This window comes from Puma concolor, chromosome B3, assembly GCF_028749965.1.
Source record: "Puma concolor isolate L17-30 chromosome B3, mPumCon1.1.hap2, whole genome shotgun sequence".
NCBI classification, from domain to species: domain Eukaryota; kingdom Metazoa; phylum Chordata; class Mammalia; order Carnivora; family Felidae; genus Puma; species Puma concolor.
Genome location: NC_141672.1, coordinates 112976978 through 112990073, shown reverse-complemented (window position 1 = coordinate 112990073; position 13096 = coordinate 112976978). Strand labels below are relative to the sequence as shown.

Below are 13096 nucleotides of genomic sequence, written 5' to 3'. Positions count from 1 at the left end.
CCTTCCCTGCTGAGCACCCACCAGAGAACTTCCTGCCGAGAGCTCTGGAGACCTGGTCTGTTTTAGGGGATGGGGAAAATGAGAAGGCTTAGGGAGGTCACTGTCTGACCAGGGTTTAGTCCCTAGTCCGATCCCCAGTCTCCCTGCAGAGAGCAACATGAAGAGGAATAAAACAGGGCCCTGAGCACCTTAGGAACCAGGAGAAGAGTGCTCGAAAATAACAAACGCCCTGCTGATGGCTGGACCTAAATGGGAGGCAATCACATTTCCCTTTCTTCCTCCCACCGTCTCCAAGCCTTACCATTCCTTGAGCCCTGCGCTTTGCTTGCCAGCAGGCAAGAGCTCGTTCTCTCACCGGCTAGTTCTCCACCTTGGCTGCACAGTCTAACGGGCTGCGTACTCGGCCACAGCCAAGAGCAGAGCAGATCAGAAGCCCCAGGGGAGGGCCCAGGCAGCAGTGTTGTGTATGACTCCCCATCAGTGAACTAGGGGGCGCTTCTTGCACTTTAATATGCACACCGATTGCCTGGGGGTATTGGTGAAATGGTAAAACCCTGACCCTGATTCAGTAGGTTTGCATGGAGCCTAAGATTCTTCATTTCCAGCAAGCTCCTAGGTCATCACCCAGGAGCTACGCTGATGCCAGAGGTCATAAGGAACTCTGTCAGAGTGTTGTAAGGAGAAAGCTAATTCCCAACCCCCCTGAATTCTTTGAAGCGTGCGTTTATTCATTCATTCATTCATTCATTCATTCAACCACTCATGCACCATTTATTGAGCTCACAGGGCTGGGCTCTGTGCTAGGTGCTAGGAATAAGGTAGTGACTGACCAGAGTTAAGCTCCTGCCATCAAGGAGGCTGCATCCCAGTGGGGGGCAGGGGAGCAGGGCACAGGTGAACCAACATGCGAGCAAGTCCATTCCTGCTGGTGAGAATGGATACACACATATAAAGTGGGGGGCTGTGACAGGGGCATCCGGGAGGCTATCTTCGCTGGGTGCTCAGAGAAGGCTTCAGGAAGGATCTGAGATTGGAGCTGGTGACTGAATGAGAAGCCGGCCCCTGAAAAACAGGGAAACAGTTCCGGCAGGAAGAATGACAGTGCCCATGCCCGAGGCTGGATCAGGTGGTCCAAGAAGCCTCTGCGTGGAGCGCAGTGACAGGGGAGAGGCTAGGACTTGGCGTGAGGTGGGTGCAGGGGCAGGGGCAGCTCCTGGTGAACCTCCCAAGGCTGCAGAGGAATCCGGATTCTGGTTTGGGGCAATGGGAAGCCATTGGAGAGTTTCGAGCACCTGATTTTTGTTCTAAGACAATGTCTCTGCTGGCTATGTGGACACAGGATTACAGCGAGGCAGGAGTGAAATCCCACTGGTGAATAAATTGGCCTCGTAGTGACACACACACACACACACACACACACACACACACACACACACACACAATGCTTTTATCTCCTCATACCCTCACACACCCCTGGAAAAGGCACTGTTCTTTGGCCTGGGAGGGGACCTGGTCTGCAGAAGACCCCTGTGAGCACATTTAGACCTCTCATCTCAGCCAATGACCCTTCTGTCACCCACACCTAGGAGCCGCCCCTCACCCCCACCCAATCCTGTCCCATTACCCCCTACCCGCCACACTGCCTGTCAATTCTTAGTTCAACCACATCTCACAATCCAACCACCTCAGTCCTGGCCACCCCCCTATCCCACCCAGGCTCCTGCAATGACCCCCTTACTCCACTGCCCACTTCCCCACCTGCCCCTGCGACCCTGGGTCCACACAGCCGGTGGAGTCACTGAAGTGTGGGAGAGGCCCAGTGAGCAGTGGGCCAGTGTGAGGACTGCAATTAAATGAAAGGCTGGGGGGCCACTCAGGGGTGAAAGACTCAGCTTGGATTTTCCTTGGGAAGGAAATAAAACTATGGTTTCTAAAATTTATGAAGGAATTGGCACCTTAAGAGAGAGAATTTTTTTCCCCTTTAAAATTTAATTTGCTTTAAATAAAAACCCAGCTTGGGGCACCTGGATGGCTCAGTTGGTTAAGCGTCCGACTTCAGCTTAGGTCATGATCTCACGGTTCGTGGGTTCAATCCCCGCATCGGGCTCTGTGCTGACAGCTCGGGACCTGGAGCCTGCTTCGGATTCTGTATCTCCCCCTCTCTCTGCCCCTCTGCTGCTCATGCTCTCTCTCTCTCTCTCAAAAATAAATAAGCATTTTAAAAAATTTAAAATGAAAACCCAGCTTTAAACAAGGTGGCCAGGCAACAGGTAGGCAGACCTTTGGGTGGTTCTCTGGGTCATTTTCTTCTGTCTGGTCAGTAAGAGCTTGCATGTGATGAGACAGGGGACTGATAACCAAAGAGAAACAGAAACCAACAGAGAAGGGCCCCCCCACCCTCATGCCAAGCCCAGGGCCAAAGGAGACAAGGCAAGGCCCTGCCCTGGCTCATGCCAGGCCGTGCCGACCCTGGGGGGCCCCCTTCTAGACTCCCACCCAGGCTGTGAGCACAGCACACGATGAGGAGACGAAGTGGGGGCTTCAGTCCAGCTCTGGTGTCAGCACACGGACCCCAGGACGCCACCACACACCGAGCCCCTGCTCCCGCGCTGGAAGGAGACCCCACTTGGCTGGTCCCCCAGGACCAGTCTGAGGCTCGACTCACACAATGAAAGGACTCTAAAAGGTGTGAATGTGGGCAGGTCCTTTAGAATCTCATTAATTCAAACCCTGATTTGGAATTTGTCATATTTCAAACATGTTTTGATTCATTTTCACGGCAAAGAGTAAAAAATATGTACCTGCTGAATCTGTTACTTGGCGGACATGTGAGGGGCAGGGACTTCTTCCTCGTCATTGCATCCCTGCAGCCGGCGGGGTGCCTGGGAGCTTCGCTGTGACTCCTTCCAGATGTCTTCCGTGCAGCTGCGCATGCACACACACACACACTCTCGATTACATCCTACTCTATAACAGATACAGCTTTTGGAAGTCCATTAGGGAAAACAGTCAACGGCAGGAAGGTGTTGCAGAGAGGCCACAGAGGGGACCATCATGCCGGGTCACCCCAAATCTAATGTAAACAGACAGTCTGGGGATGCCGAGGAAAGGGGGGCACATACCAAGGAGACTTGATGGTGAGAGAACCTCCTGTTTCTGGACTCTTCTAACCATGTCGTGGAGCACGTATCAATTTCAGCAGAGCTGACAAGAGTCTGTGGATGAAATGGGCTAATTCTCTCACCTGTGGGAGAGCGCTGGGGCTCTCTCGTCCCTGGGAGGCCTGCAGCTCGGGTCGAGCACACTGTGCGGGGTGCAGTCGGGAGCGAGTGGAGACGGTGATGGCCTGAGGACCTCGAGGACGGCGCTTCTGAACATGGAACGTGGCTTCCAGACCTTGGTGTGTCAGAGAACCGAATGACCTCTGGCAAGTGGCTTTGCTTCACGTTTGTTTTCTCCACTGTACAGCTCGCATGATACCACTTCCCAAGATCGTCAAAAGAATTCTAAAGAACGTATACGGGGTCCTTCTGCAAAAGCCTGACTGCGGACACTTGGCCACTTTAGCTGTTAGTGTTGCCACTATCGCTTGGTCTTTGATTCTGGAAAAGGAGGGCTACCCAAGGCCTTCCAGAGCGAAGAGCATTCCAGGGTGTGACTCAGGGCCGGAATGGGACCTTGTCATCCTGTCTTCTGGCAGAGAGCACAGGCTTGGCGGGAAGGTGGTCAACAAGCGTTTCAGGGAAAGGCACTGTGTGACCTTGACCAAGTTATACAGTGTTCCATTTTCTCATCTCCTGCCAGGGATGAGCCAGGCTTTCACTCATGGCTGTGAGAGTTTGGGAAGCACCTGCAACAGTGTTTGTTCCCTATCCCTAAGCAAAGATGGTCAAGAAAGACCAATCAGAACCATAGTTTGTTGTACCCGGACAGTAAGAACTCAGATTTATTCAAGCACACAAGCAGTTGCCCAGGTAGTATCTTTTGGTGGGTGTTTCCAGATGGAGATAGTATCTCTCTCTCTTGCCTGCAGGAGTTGAGAAGATACACTCTCCTCCTGATTAACTTGCCATACCATTGACAGGACCGGAGAATCAGTTTGGGGCCTCCCACCCTATATTCAACTGAATCACAGAGATTTCATTTCACTGGTGTTAAAAAGGAAAGATGAAGTTAACAGGCATTAAATTAAAATCATGCGCGTTTGCCAAGACACCCCCACCCCCACCGCGCCCCAGGGATTTCTTTCCTTCCTCTAGTCCCCAAAGAGAGGAACGCTCTTTACTAGATTTTCTAAACTGGAGTGGGGCGGCCCTTCTCATCTCAGTGCTTTCACGGGGTGCAGATGAGAACAGAGTAGAACCCCAGGAAGGTACGAGCTCTTCCAGGGGGTGGGCTTGGGGTTGCCCCCTAATATCCTATCTAAACAGTGTGTTTGCCATCAGGCTGCTCGCTTTCTGATCCTTCACAGGTGTTCTTTCTCCCCCTTTGGCTGTTCTCTTTGCCTCGGCGCCTCTCTGCTTTGCTTTGCGGCCCTGTCATTTCAAGAAATCCTTCTACTCCTGGAAAAAGATTAGCAAAATTACACAGTGTTGCTGCTACTTAACATTCAGGAAACGCAGCACGCGCGCGCGCACACACACGCTACCCATCATGCTTACCAGATGGCAAATGTAGCTCTTTTCACCAGAAAGTGAGCAGCGTTCAAATTCATCACCAATACAACATTTAAATTCACATCCATTTTCAATTTGACATCTTTAATGGGTTGGTATAATGAAAAGCAATATTTTATCCCAATATTGCTATTTGTAAGTTACAATAATGCAGACTTGAGAGTAAAAAAAATTGTCATTAAACAAATCTTACGACTTGCAATTTTGATACACTCTGGATCTATTTATCTATTTTTGATCCCTCCGAGTTCTGTATTCAGAGAAGCTAACAGGAATGGCACTGGGTAGGAAGAATAAAAATCTAGTAGCTAATGTTGGGGTCTGTATATATATATATATGTATATTTTAATTTTTTTAATGTTTATTTATATTTGAGAGAGAGACAGACGCAAATGGGGGAGGCACAGAGAGAGAGGGAGACACAGAATCCGAAGCAGGCTCCAGGCTCTGAGCTGTCAGCACAGAGCCTGATACGGGGCTCGAACTTATGAACCGTGAGATCATGACCTGAGCTGAAATCAGATGCTTAACCGACTGAGCCAACCAGGAGTCCCTGGTCTGTACATTTTTTTAAATGCCACTGCTTAAGTTTAGTGGTGACAGTTTACTAGTTTATAAAAAACTTTAAGATTGATTAGTCTTATTAGGCTGTATTACCAAATAGTTGAGGTCCATGGGGTAGAGCAAGTTCCTTATGCTAACAGTGGCCAAGCCCACGAGCCCTGTCTCTGGAGTCTAAAAGTGTAGATGTCTGCCCACCTACTGTTCCCCAAAGATCTCAGAGTTTTGGGTTTTAAGCTGGTTATCAACTAACTAAATGGCACCCCTGGCTAGTTCAGTTTCTCTGCACTGAAGAGTAAAAAGTAGTAAGGGGAGCCTGGGTGGCTCAGTCAGTTAAGCATCCTGACGTCAACTCAGATCATGATCTCGCGGTCGTGGGTTTGAGCCCCGCATCAGGCTGTTGACAGCTGGGAGCCTGGATCCTGGTTCAGATTCTGTGTCTGCCTCTCTCTCTCTGCCCCTCCGCTGCTTGCACTCACTCTCTCTCTCTCTCTCTCTCTCTCAAAAATAAACATTAAAATTAAAGAGTGAAGAGTGGTTTTTATGAGCTGATTGTGTCCCCCTCTCCCCACCAAATCCACGCTGAACGCCTAGGACTTCAGATTGTGACTGCGTTTGGAGATAAGACCTTTAAAAAAGGTAATTAAGGTAAAGAGGTCATATGAATGGGGCCCTAATTCACTACGACTGGTGTCCTTATAAGAATAGGACACAGACAACACACAGGGGGGTGACCAGGTAGGGACACAGCAAGGCAGCCATCTACAAGCCAAGGAAAGAGGCCTCAGAAGAAACCAAACCTATCGACACCTTAATTTTGAACTTTTAGCCTCCAGAGTTGTGAGAAAAGAAATTTCTGTTGCCTAAGCCACTAAGTCTGTGGTATTTTGTTATGGCAAACCTAGCAACCACAGTGGTCCGGACTGGGGGGAAATGTATGTAGAATTTACATTATACATTTCTCTGTAATGCAGACACTATGTTATTAACTAGGGCTTGTTATTCTAGGTAACAGAGGTCAAATCTGGCCAACCTAAGCAAGCACACATTAGGAACGCATCCTGAGGAGACAGCGGTATCTCATGGAACTGGAGAAACGCAGCGGGCCCCAGAAACGCACTGCATCCAGGGCCCGAAGCACTGACAAGATTCTGTTCTCATCTCTGTGTTTCACGATGTATCTACTTCGGTTTTCTAATCCATCCCAATTTCGGATTCCCGGGGCAGACATTCATGGGCCCAGCTTGAGGGACTCACCCCTGGTCTCACAGTCCTGGCTCGAGGCAGCAGGGTCACGTGGCACAGTGGCTGGCAGGGTCCCGCGGAGAAGGAGGCATTCTCAGGTCACACGAGCTCCTCAGACTGTGGAATAAGTCCTCTGGGGCTTGGAGGGTCTGTTCCCGCTCAAGGGCAATGGGGGAGGCGAACAGAAGAGGTTTAGTGTGCTAAAGCAGAATGGCCGATGGGTTAACAGTTTGGCTCTAAATAGCAAATCAAAGCAAGAGCAGCCTGAGCCCTCATCCAGACCAAGAACTGCTTGCAACCCGTGGCTGTCTCCCAACTGAGGATGAGAGAGAGAAAAAAGAGATGCCAAGGATGTGGAGTAGTAGCCTGTGCACCCATCAGCTAGAGAAGTTGCTTGGGGATCCACCGGTATACTCCGTCATACAAACGGTGTGCAACGTGTCTAACCCAAAAGATAATGTGCAGGGAAACACAACATAAACCCGGACTGGTCTCTGGTTTTACATGTATTGGGGAGGGTATATCATTACTGAGAAGAAGGGAGGGGCGGAGATTCAATACTGCTTATTGTTCTGGAGAAGAGGCAAGGACAGAAAATACAGGAAGGACAAACTTTCAAATAAATCTAAGTCAGACGAAATTGGTTGCCAGCCTGAATCAGCATGGCAAAGGGCACCCTGATTTTGCTCATTGCCCTTTCCTCTTCTTCGACTCGGCACCGGGAACTGAAGCCCCCAGGGAGGCGCTGTCTCCTCCGCAACACCTTTCCTGACCAACCACAGAGTCTGGCAGTTTACTTTTCTGAAACTGTTCTGTGGACACTGTGTCCCCCTGTACAACAAACCTCCCAGGGGTAAGACCCACGGGACAGGCCCTTCCCCACTTTGTCTTAAAGGGCCTGATACACCTCTGATGAATATTTACTGCCTAGTTGTCACCGGTTGAACAGAAAATCCTCAGAAATCCACTTGCTGGGCTCAAAAAATCTTAGATTAGAGAAGGAAGAAATCTCCAGAGATATTCCTTTTAAGATAAAAACTTTATTTTACAATTTTATAAAGCAGCTTTACATTAAGCACAAACAATCCATTTACTTTGTATAGAAACAAAATACCTTTCCATCTGCAAAAAATCCAGTTTTGCTGTATAGAAAACTAACATGTGCACATTGTGCTTAAATTGCCAAGTCTGTACAGCTTTACAAAGGACCGCCCTTCAGAAGGGCGTCCTGTAAACACTTTATTGCATATTTAACACATGGCATCTAACCCACATGGACAATGGAGGAGAAACAAGAAAAACAATTACAACAAGGATGAAAATAGCAGCTTTCAGTGAAAGTTTGCACACCGACAAAGAAAAGGCCTCTGCCACATCTGGAAAGTTGTGCTTGTGTGTCACTTCTGTATTTGCTCACAGACACTGGGTGGTTTTTGGATGAAGCCTTTATGTACAATAATCCTAAAGGGCCAAACTTGACCTTTATCTGGAAACTTTTGGCTGGTTTTACAACTGAAGTGGCAATAGATTTAATTTAACATCAGAGCTAACTCAAGATGAATGCAAAAAACAAAGACCCATTATCTTGAAACAAAGACAAATCAAAAGAAACAAAACAAAACTAAAATACCTTCCCCATTCTTCTAAGCTGAGAACAAGTAAACATTTCACATGGTTTAAAACCCTAGAAAACTCTGTAGGTGTTTCGGAACAAAAACGCAATCGATGGTCTTGGGCAGTATTCCTCCACGTCTGCCCCGCAGATCACCTGCATGAGAATTATCCGAATGCTTGTCAAAAATGCAGATTCTCATGCTTCACGGGCAGATTTAGTGAGTAACCGGCATCTGAATTTCAGGAAGCTCCCAGGTGATGCTGAGGCACCCTGAAGTTTGAGAACCACCGGTATATGCTGGCGGGGCTGTCGCAGGTTCAACTCATCCTCTTAGAAAATTCTGGGATCACGAGAAAAATCAAGTTGCTGTTGCAACGTGGAAGGCAGTGTGAAACCAACAGCAATGAAACAGCAATGCCATTTCTAGATCAAAATGTCTTTCCTTTTTCAGTGGAAAAGGACAGCCACATCGTTAAGGCACTGGTATCTGTCACGGAAGCATACCATGCTGTTTTTGCTGATTCCCTTAGTCTGAAGTACCAGTATGCAAACACAAGGCAGAAGTCTGGACCGCTCTAGATAATAACAGAGAAGATGAAGTAAAAAGGGTTTCCAGATTGGAGAAAGTTTATTTTTTGAGCACTGAAATAAAAAAAAAAGAAAAAAAAAGAGGAGTCCAGATATTTTTGTTGAGACATCTGATGTAGAACTACAAAAGTCAAATGCTAGGGGGGAAACTGAATAACCCGCAGCTCTTCTGTTGTGGGCAAAATAGAGTTGTGGCCACATAACTTGGGAGTTGAAGCTTACTTTTCCGTAATATCGTCTTCAGTGTAGATCTATATTGTTTTCTCGGCTCCTGCTCCCTTTGCCACTAATATATATACTTTGCCTTTATATTACACTCATACACATGTATACATTTTCTGACTTCTAAGTTGTGTTGGTAGGCTGAGTTCAATTTAAGATGCAGTATGTGGGCAAGTGCCCTCGTGGCTCTTGATGTGCATTTAATACAGGTCACAGACAAATTGCAATGTGTTTGTCAGACTCAGTCTCCTGAATGTGTGGGGTCTCGTATTTCAATCTGTGTAAGTTACAGTAGTGATTTGGTGTTCGTCACACACTAAAACAAAAACAGCAAAATCAACCTCGCTTGATATTGACAATGCCGGAAGCCCTCTAGCAGACACTGCCCGGGGTGTGAGGGCTGTGAACCTATTTATGTGAGGTATGGTGGGATATAAAACCAAAAGAAAGGTCTGGTTACACACGTACAGCGCATGTGGTAGCATCTACCCAATAGCTGAAATAATTTAAAATTAAAATCGCAAAAGAAAAACACTGATGTGCAGAGTCAATGGTCTGGAAAGTTGACAACCAAGAATGACTTAAAAGAAGGGAAAAAACCTGCTATGGTTCTTGTGTATAATATCTGACAGAGTACGTTTCTTTACAGAGGGGAAAAAAAGCCCTGGAAGGGCAGCGGGAGGGGACTAGCTCCTTAAAGAAAATTTCCCAAATGTCCCCCCAAAACAGATAAAACTCTCAAGTGTAGTCTGAAATGAAATACAGAATTCTAGACAGTGACAAAAAGAAAGCATCACAGGGGGAGTGGGGAGGGATAGACTGATTATCAAATCTTTACTGATTGTAGATCGAGTTTCATAAAACAGAGTAACATTTTTGTGATTTCTTGTGCAGTCAACAAGTTTCATTTTAGTTGTGCTTACATTATATGACTGTGAAGCCTGAACACTGGTTGTGTTTTTAATTTACATGTTTCAAGAAAACCATACATTCAAAATATTCTCCATATATAACAAATTCAACAAACGCAACACGAAATTTGCCCAGAAATTAATCTATAGAAAAGAAACATCATTTTAAAAAGTTGCACACAGTCCACTATTCAGGCTGCGAGTACACACTTACTGTATTACAGCACATAATTTTTTAAAGTTTGCTTCCAACATCAACATAGATAGTCACATTTTAAGAGAGGCCCATACTAAGTTTTCAGGTAAGCACTAGACAGCTGGCCACTAACAGCCACTTACCAGCGTCTTTCCCAAACCCAGAGGGATGGGACTATCTGTGGAACCGCAGAAGGTGATGAGCAAGGCAAAGTTAAACATCTTTGTTCAGCCATCGACTAACACTTCTCTGCTCCAAGGGCCACCGAGGTTTCAAAACGCCCAACCCACAGAATGCAATGACCTCCGACGACTGGTTTCATTTATCACTTTGATGCAATCCACAAAAACCTAGCATACCACCTTTTAAAACGTGCCTATGCTCCGCTGACGTAGAGCCCATAGCTGTGTACGACAGAGGCTGAAAGACGATTTTGGTTCTGAGCTCTAGTTGTGCTTTGCCCTGCTGCCTTTAAGGTAGCTTTTCCACCTCTTGACAAACTCTTTGAAGATTGGGGACTCATCGATGGTGCTGAGTAGCTGCAGCTGATTGATGTGGGTGGTGTGGTAGTCCCAGCGGGCCAGGTTGGGGGCGATGCCAAGCATGAAGTGGCGGAGGTCATAGATGGTTCCTGACCCGGTGTCATACAAGGGGAGCATGGCTTTAAGGGATTCCATACCACGCTCATACAAGGACCTCGCTTCTTTCCCGAGTTTTTCCCCTGCAGTTTCTTTTAAGTCATACAGCCCAATTAAAGAATACATAAAGCCATTTAAAACGAAAGAGCTAGGTGTGGTGGGATATTCTTCATACCAGTCGTGTTTATTCATAAACACAGCCCTAACTCCATGCTGTTCTGACAGAAACTTGTAAGGGGCTGTTGCCCTTAAAGCTGAACTGAGGAATAAATGGTCTTTTGTTAATAGATAGGCCCTGACTAAGGTAGAAATGGCTTGCCCTTGGGCCATGGCCGAGTACCACCCTGGCTCTAAAGACTTGAACCCCTCCCCTAACTTACGGGTCACCATAATTGGCCAGCCACCTTTCTCATCCTGGTTCCTTACCAGCCAATCGCTGGCAGCGAAGAATGCAGCCATGTGGGCTGTGGTAGAGATGGTAATGTTGTCAAGGAATCCTTTCCCTTTTGCAATCAACCTAACCACCTTTTTGGGCATGATTTTGGTTGGCTTGACAGCTTTTGTGTTGGAAAGACCCACTCCTTTCCTGAGGTCAGTGACCAGGTCCCTGGTGACCGTGCTCCATGAAGTTCTAGGCCCAATGCCATAGTATATGTCTCTTTCTTTAAAAGCAATTAGCTGGGTATTTGAGACATAATGTACAGTGAAGAGCTGATTCTTTTCTGTGGTCTCTAAAACCACGGACACACTTCCATTTGTCAAGAACTTGAGGTCAAATGAAATAATAAAATCTTTTGTGTTCCCCAGTTGCAAGGATACACCTTCACTGGTTTCTGTAGGGGGTAAATATACCAACAAAGACTGGTTAGAATAAAAGCTCTTTGTATTAAAAATAAATCGCAATTCATCCTTGATAACCACTAACCATACAAAATTAGCATTTCGATATTTTGGTTAACCATATCATCAGCATCATCATCATCATCATCATTTTACTGAAGTAACCAAAAACAAATGATACAATTGATGAGACCATCCATGATGGCTCATGAGTTTCAGGCCTGTCTAGTTTATGTTAGCGGACTAAGAGCAAATGATTAAGGTGTTGTTGATCAAACTGCCTTTTCTAGATCGAATGCTGGCTGATCGATAATCAATGGCTGCTCTAATATACCCATTCTATAAAGAGAAAAAAATAGCCAAAATAGGCTTAGCACATAATATTGTGAGACGTTAGAAGAATGGCTGCACATGAATTGAAATTTTTTAATCTAATTAACATTTAGTAAGTATTTACTATGTTCTAAGTGCTTTACTAGCGCTTTTTTTTTTTTTAATGTTTTTATTTTATTTTTGAGAGAGAGAGACAGAGTGCAAGCAGGGGAGGGGCAGAGAGAGAGGGAGACACAGAATCGGAAGCAGGCTCCAGGCTCCGAGCTGTCAGCACAGAGCCCCATGTGGGGCTTGAACCCACAGACCGTGAGTTCATGACCTGAGCCCAAGTTGGACACTTAACCGACTGAGCCGCCTAGGCGCCCCAGTGCTTTACTAGTCTTAACTCACTTAATCCTTGTAACAAGAATAGTGCTATTATTACTCTTACTTTATGGTTGACAAACTGAGACACAGGGAAGTAACTTGCCTGATGTACAAAATGTGAAACTCAGGTTGCCTAGTTTGGCTTCACAATACACATTTTTTTTTTTTTAAGTTTATTTATTTATTTTTAATTTTTTTTTTTTCAACATTTATTTATTTTTGGGACAGAGAGAGACAGAGCATGAACGGGGGAGGGGCAGAGAGAGAGGGAGACACAGAATCGGAAACAGGCTCCAGGCTCTGAGCCATCAGCCCAGAGCCCGACGCGGGGCTCGAACTCACGGACCGCGAGATCGTGACCTGGCTGAAGTCGGACGCTTAACCGACTGCGCCACCCAGGCGCCCCTATTTTTAAGTAATCTCTATGCCCAACATGGGGCTCAAAGTCACGACCCAGAGATCAAGAGTTGCACACTCTGCCAACTGAACCAGTCAGGCTTCCCTTTACAATATACACTCTTAACTGCTGCTAACTGATGCTGAAAACGATAGGTTTGCTTCCAGATATCTGCTGGAGTTGTGAATAAAATTTCTGAAAATTCAGCAATGGGTTCATGTAGCCCACAAAAAGGGAGGGAAACTGGGGGAGGTCGATGGGGAAGCATAGAATTAAAACCCCACAAAACCTTGTTTGAACTGTTACTCTACCACCTACTAGCTTTGAGATGTTCAAGACGATATAACTCTTTGAACCTCAGTTTCTTCGCATGTTAAATAATACTTTGCAAGGTAATTGTGAGGATTTAAAAAAAAAAAAGATAGTGGCTTGGAACAAAGTAAAAATTGATAGTGATTATCATTATTATTACTCTGAAACCACTGGCCTTCAGAGGCTGATAAAACA

The 13096-nt window shown here is 46.3% G+C and overlaps 1 protein-coding gene across 4 annotated transcripts in view; it reads right to left on the bottom strand.

The window, feature by feature from the left end:
• Positions 1-7503: 7503 nt before the first annotated feature.
• GLCE (glucuronic acid epimerase) overlaps positions 7504-13096 on the bottom strand; it is a 119896-nt gene continuing 114303 nt past the window's right edge. For all 4 annotated transcript variants that reach the window (XM_086711068.1, XM_086711067.1, XM_025919806.2 and 1 more), the window contains one exon: positions 7504-11486. In XM_086711068.1, the coding sequence (XP_086567194.1) occupies positions 10462-11486 (1025 nt within the window). In that variant the 3' untranslated portion in view covers positions 7504-10461. The remainder of the gene's footprint in view (positions 11487-13096) is intronic.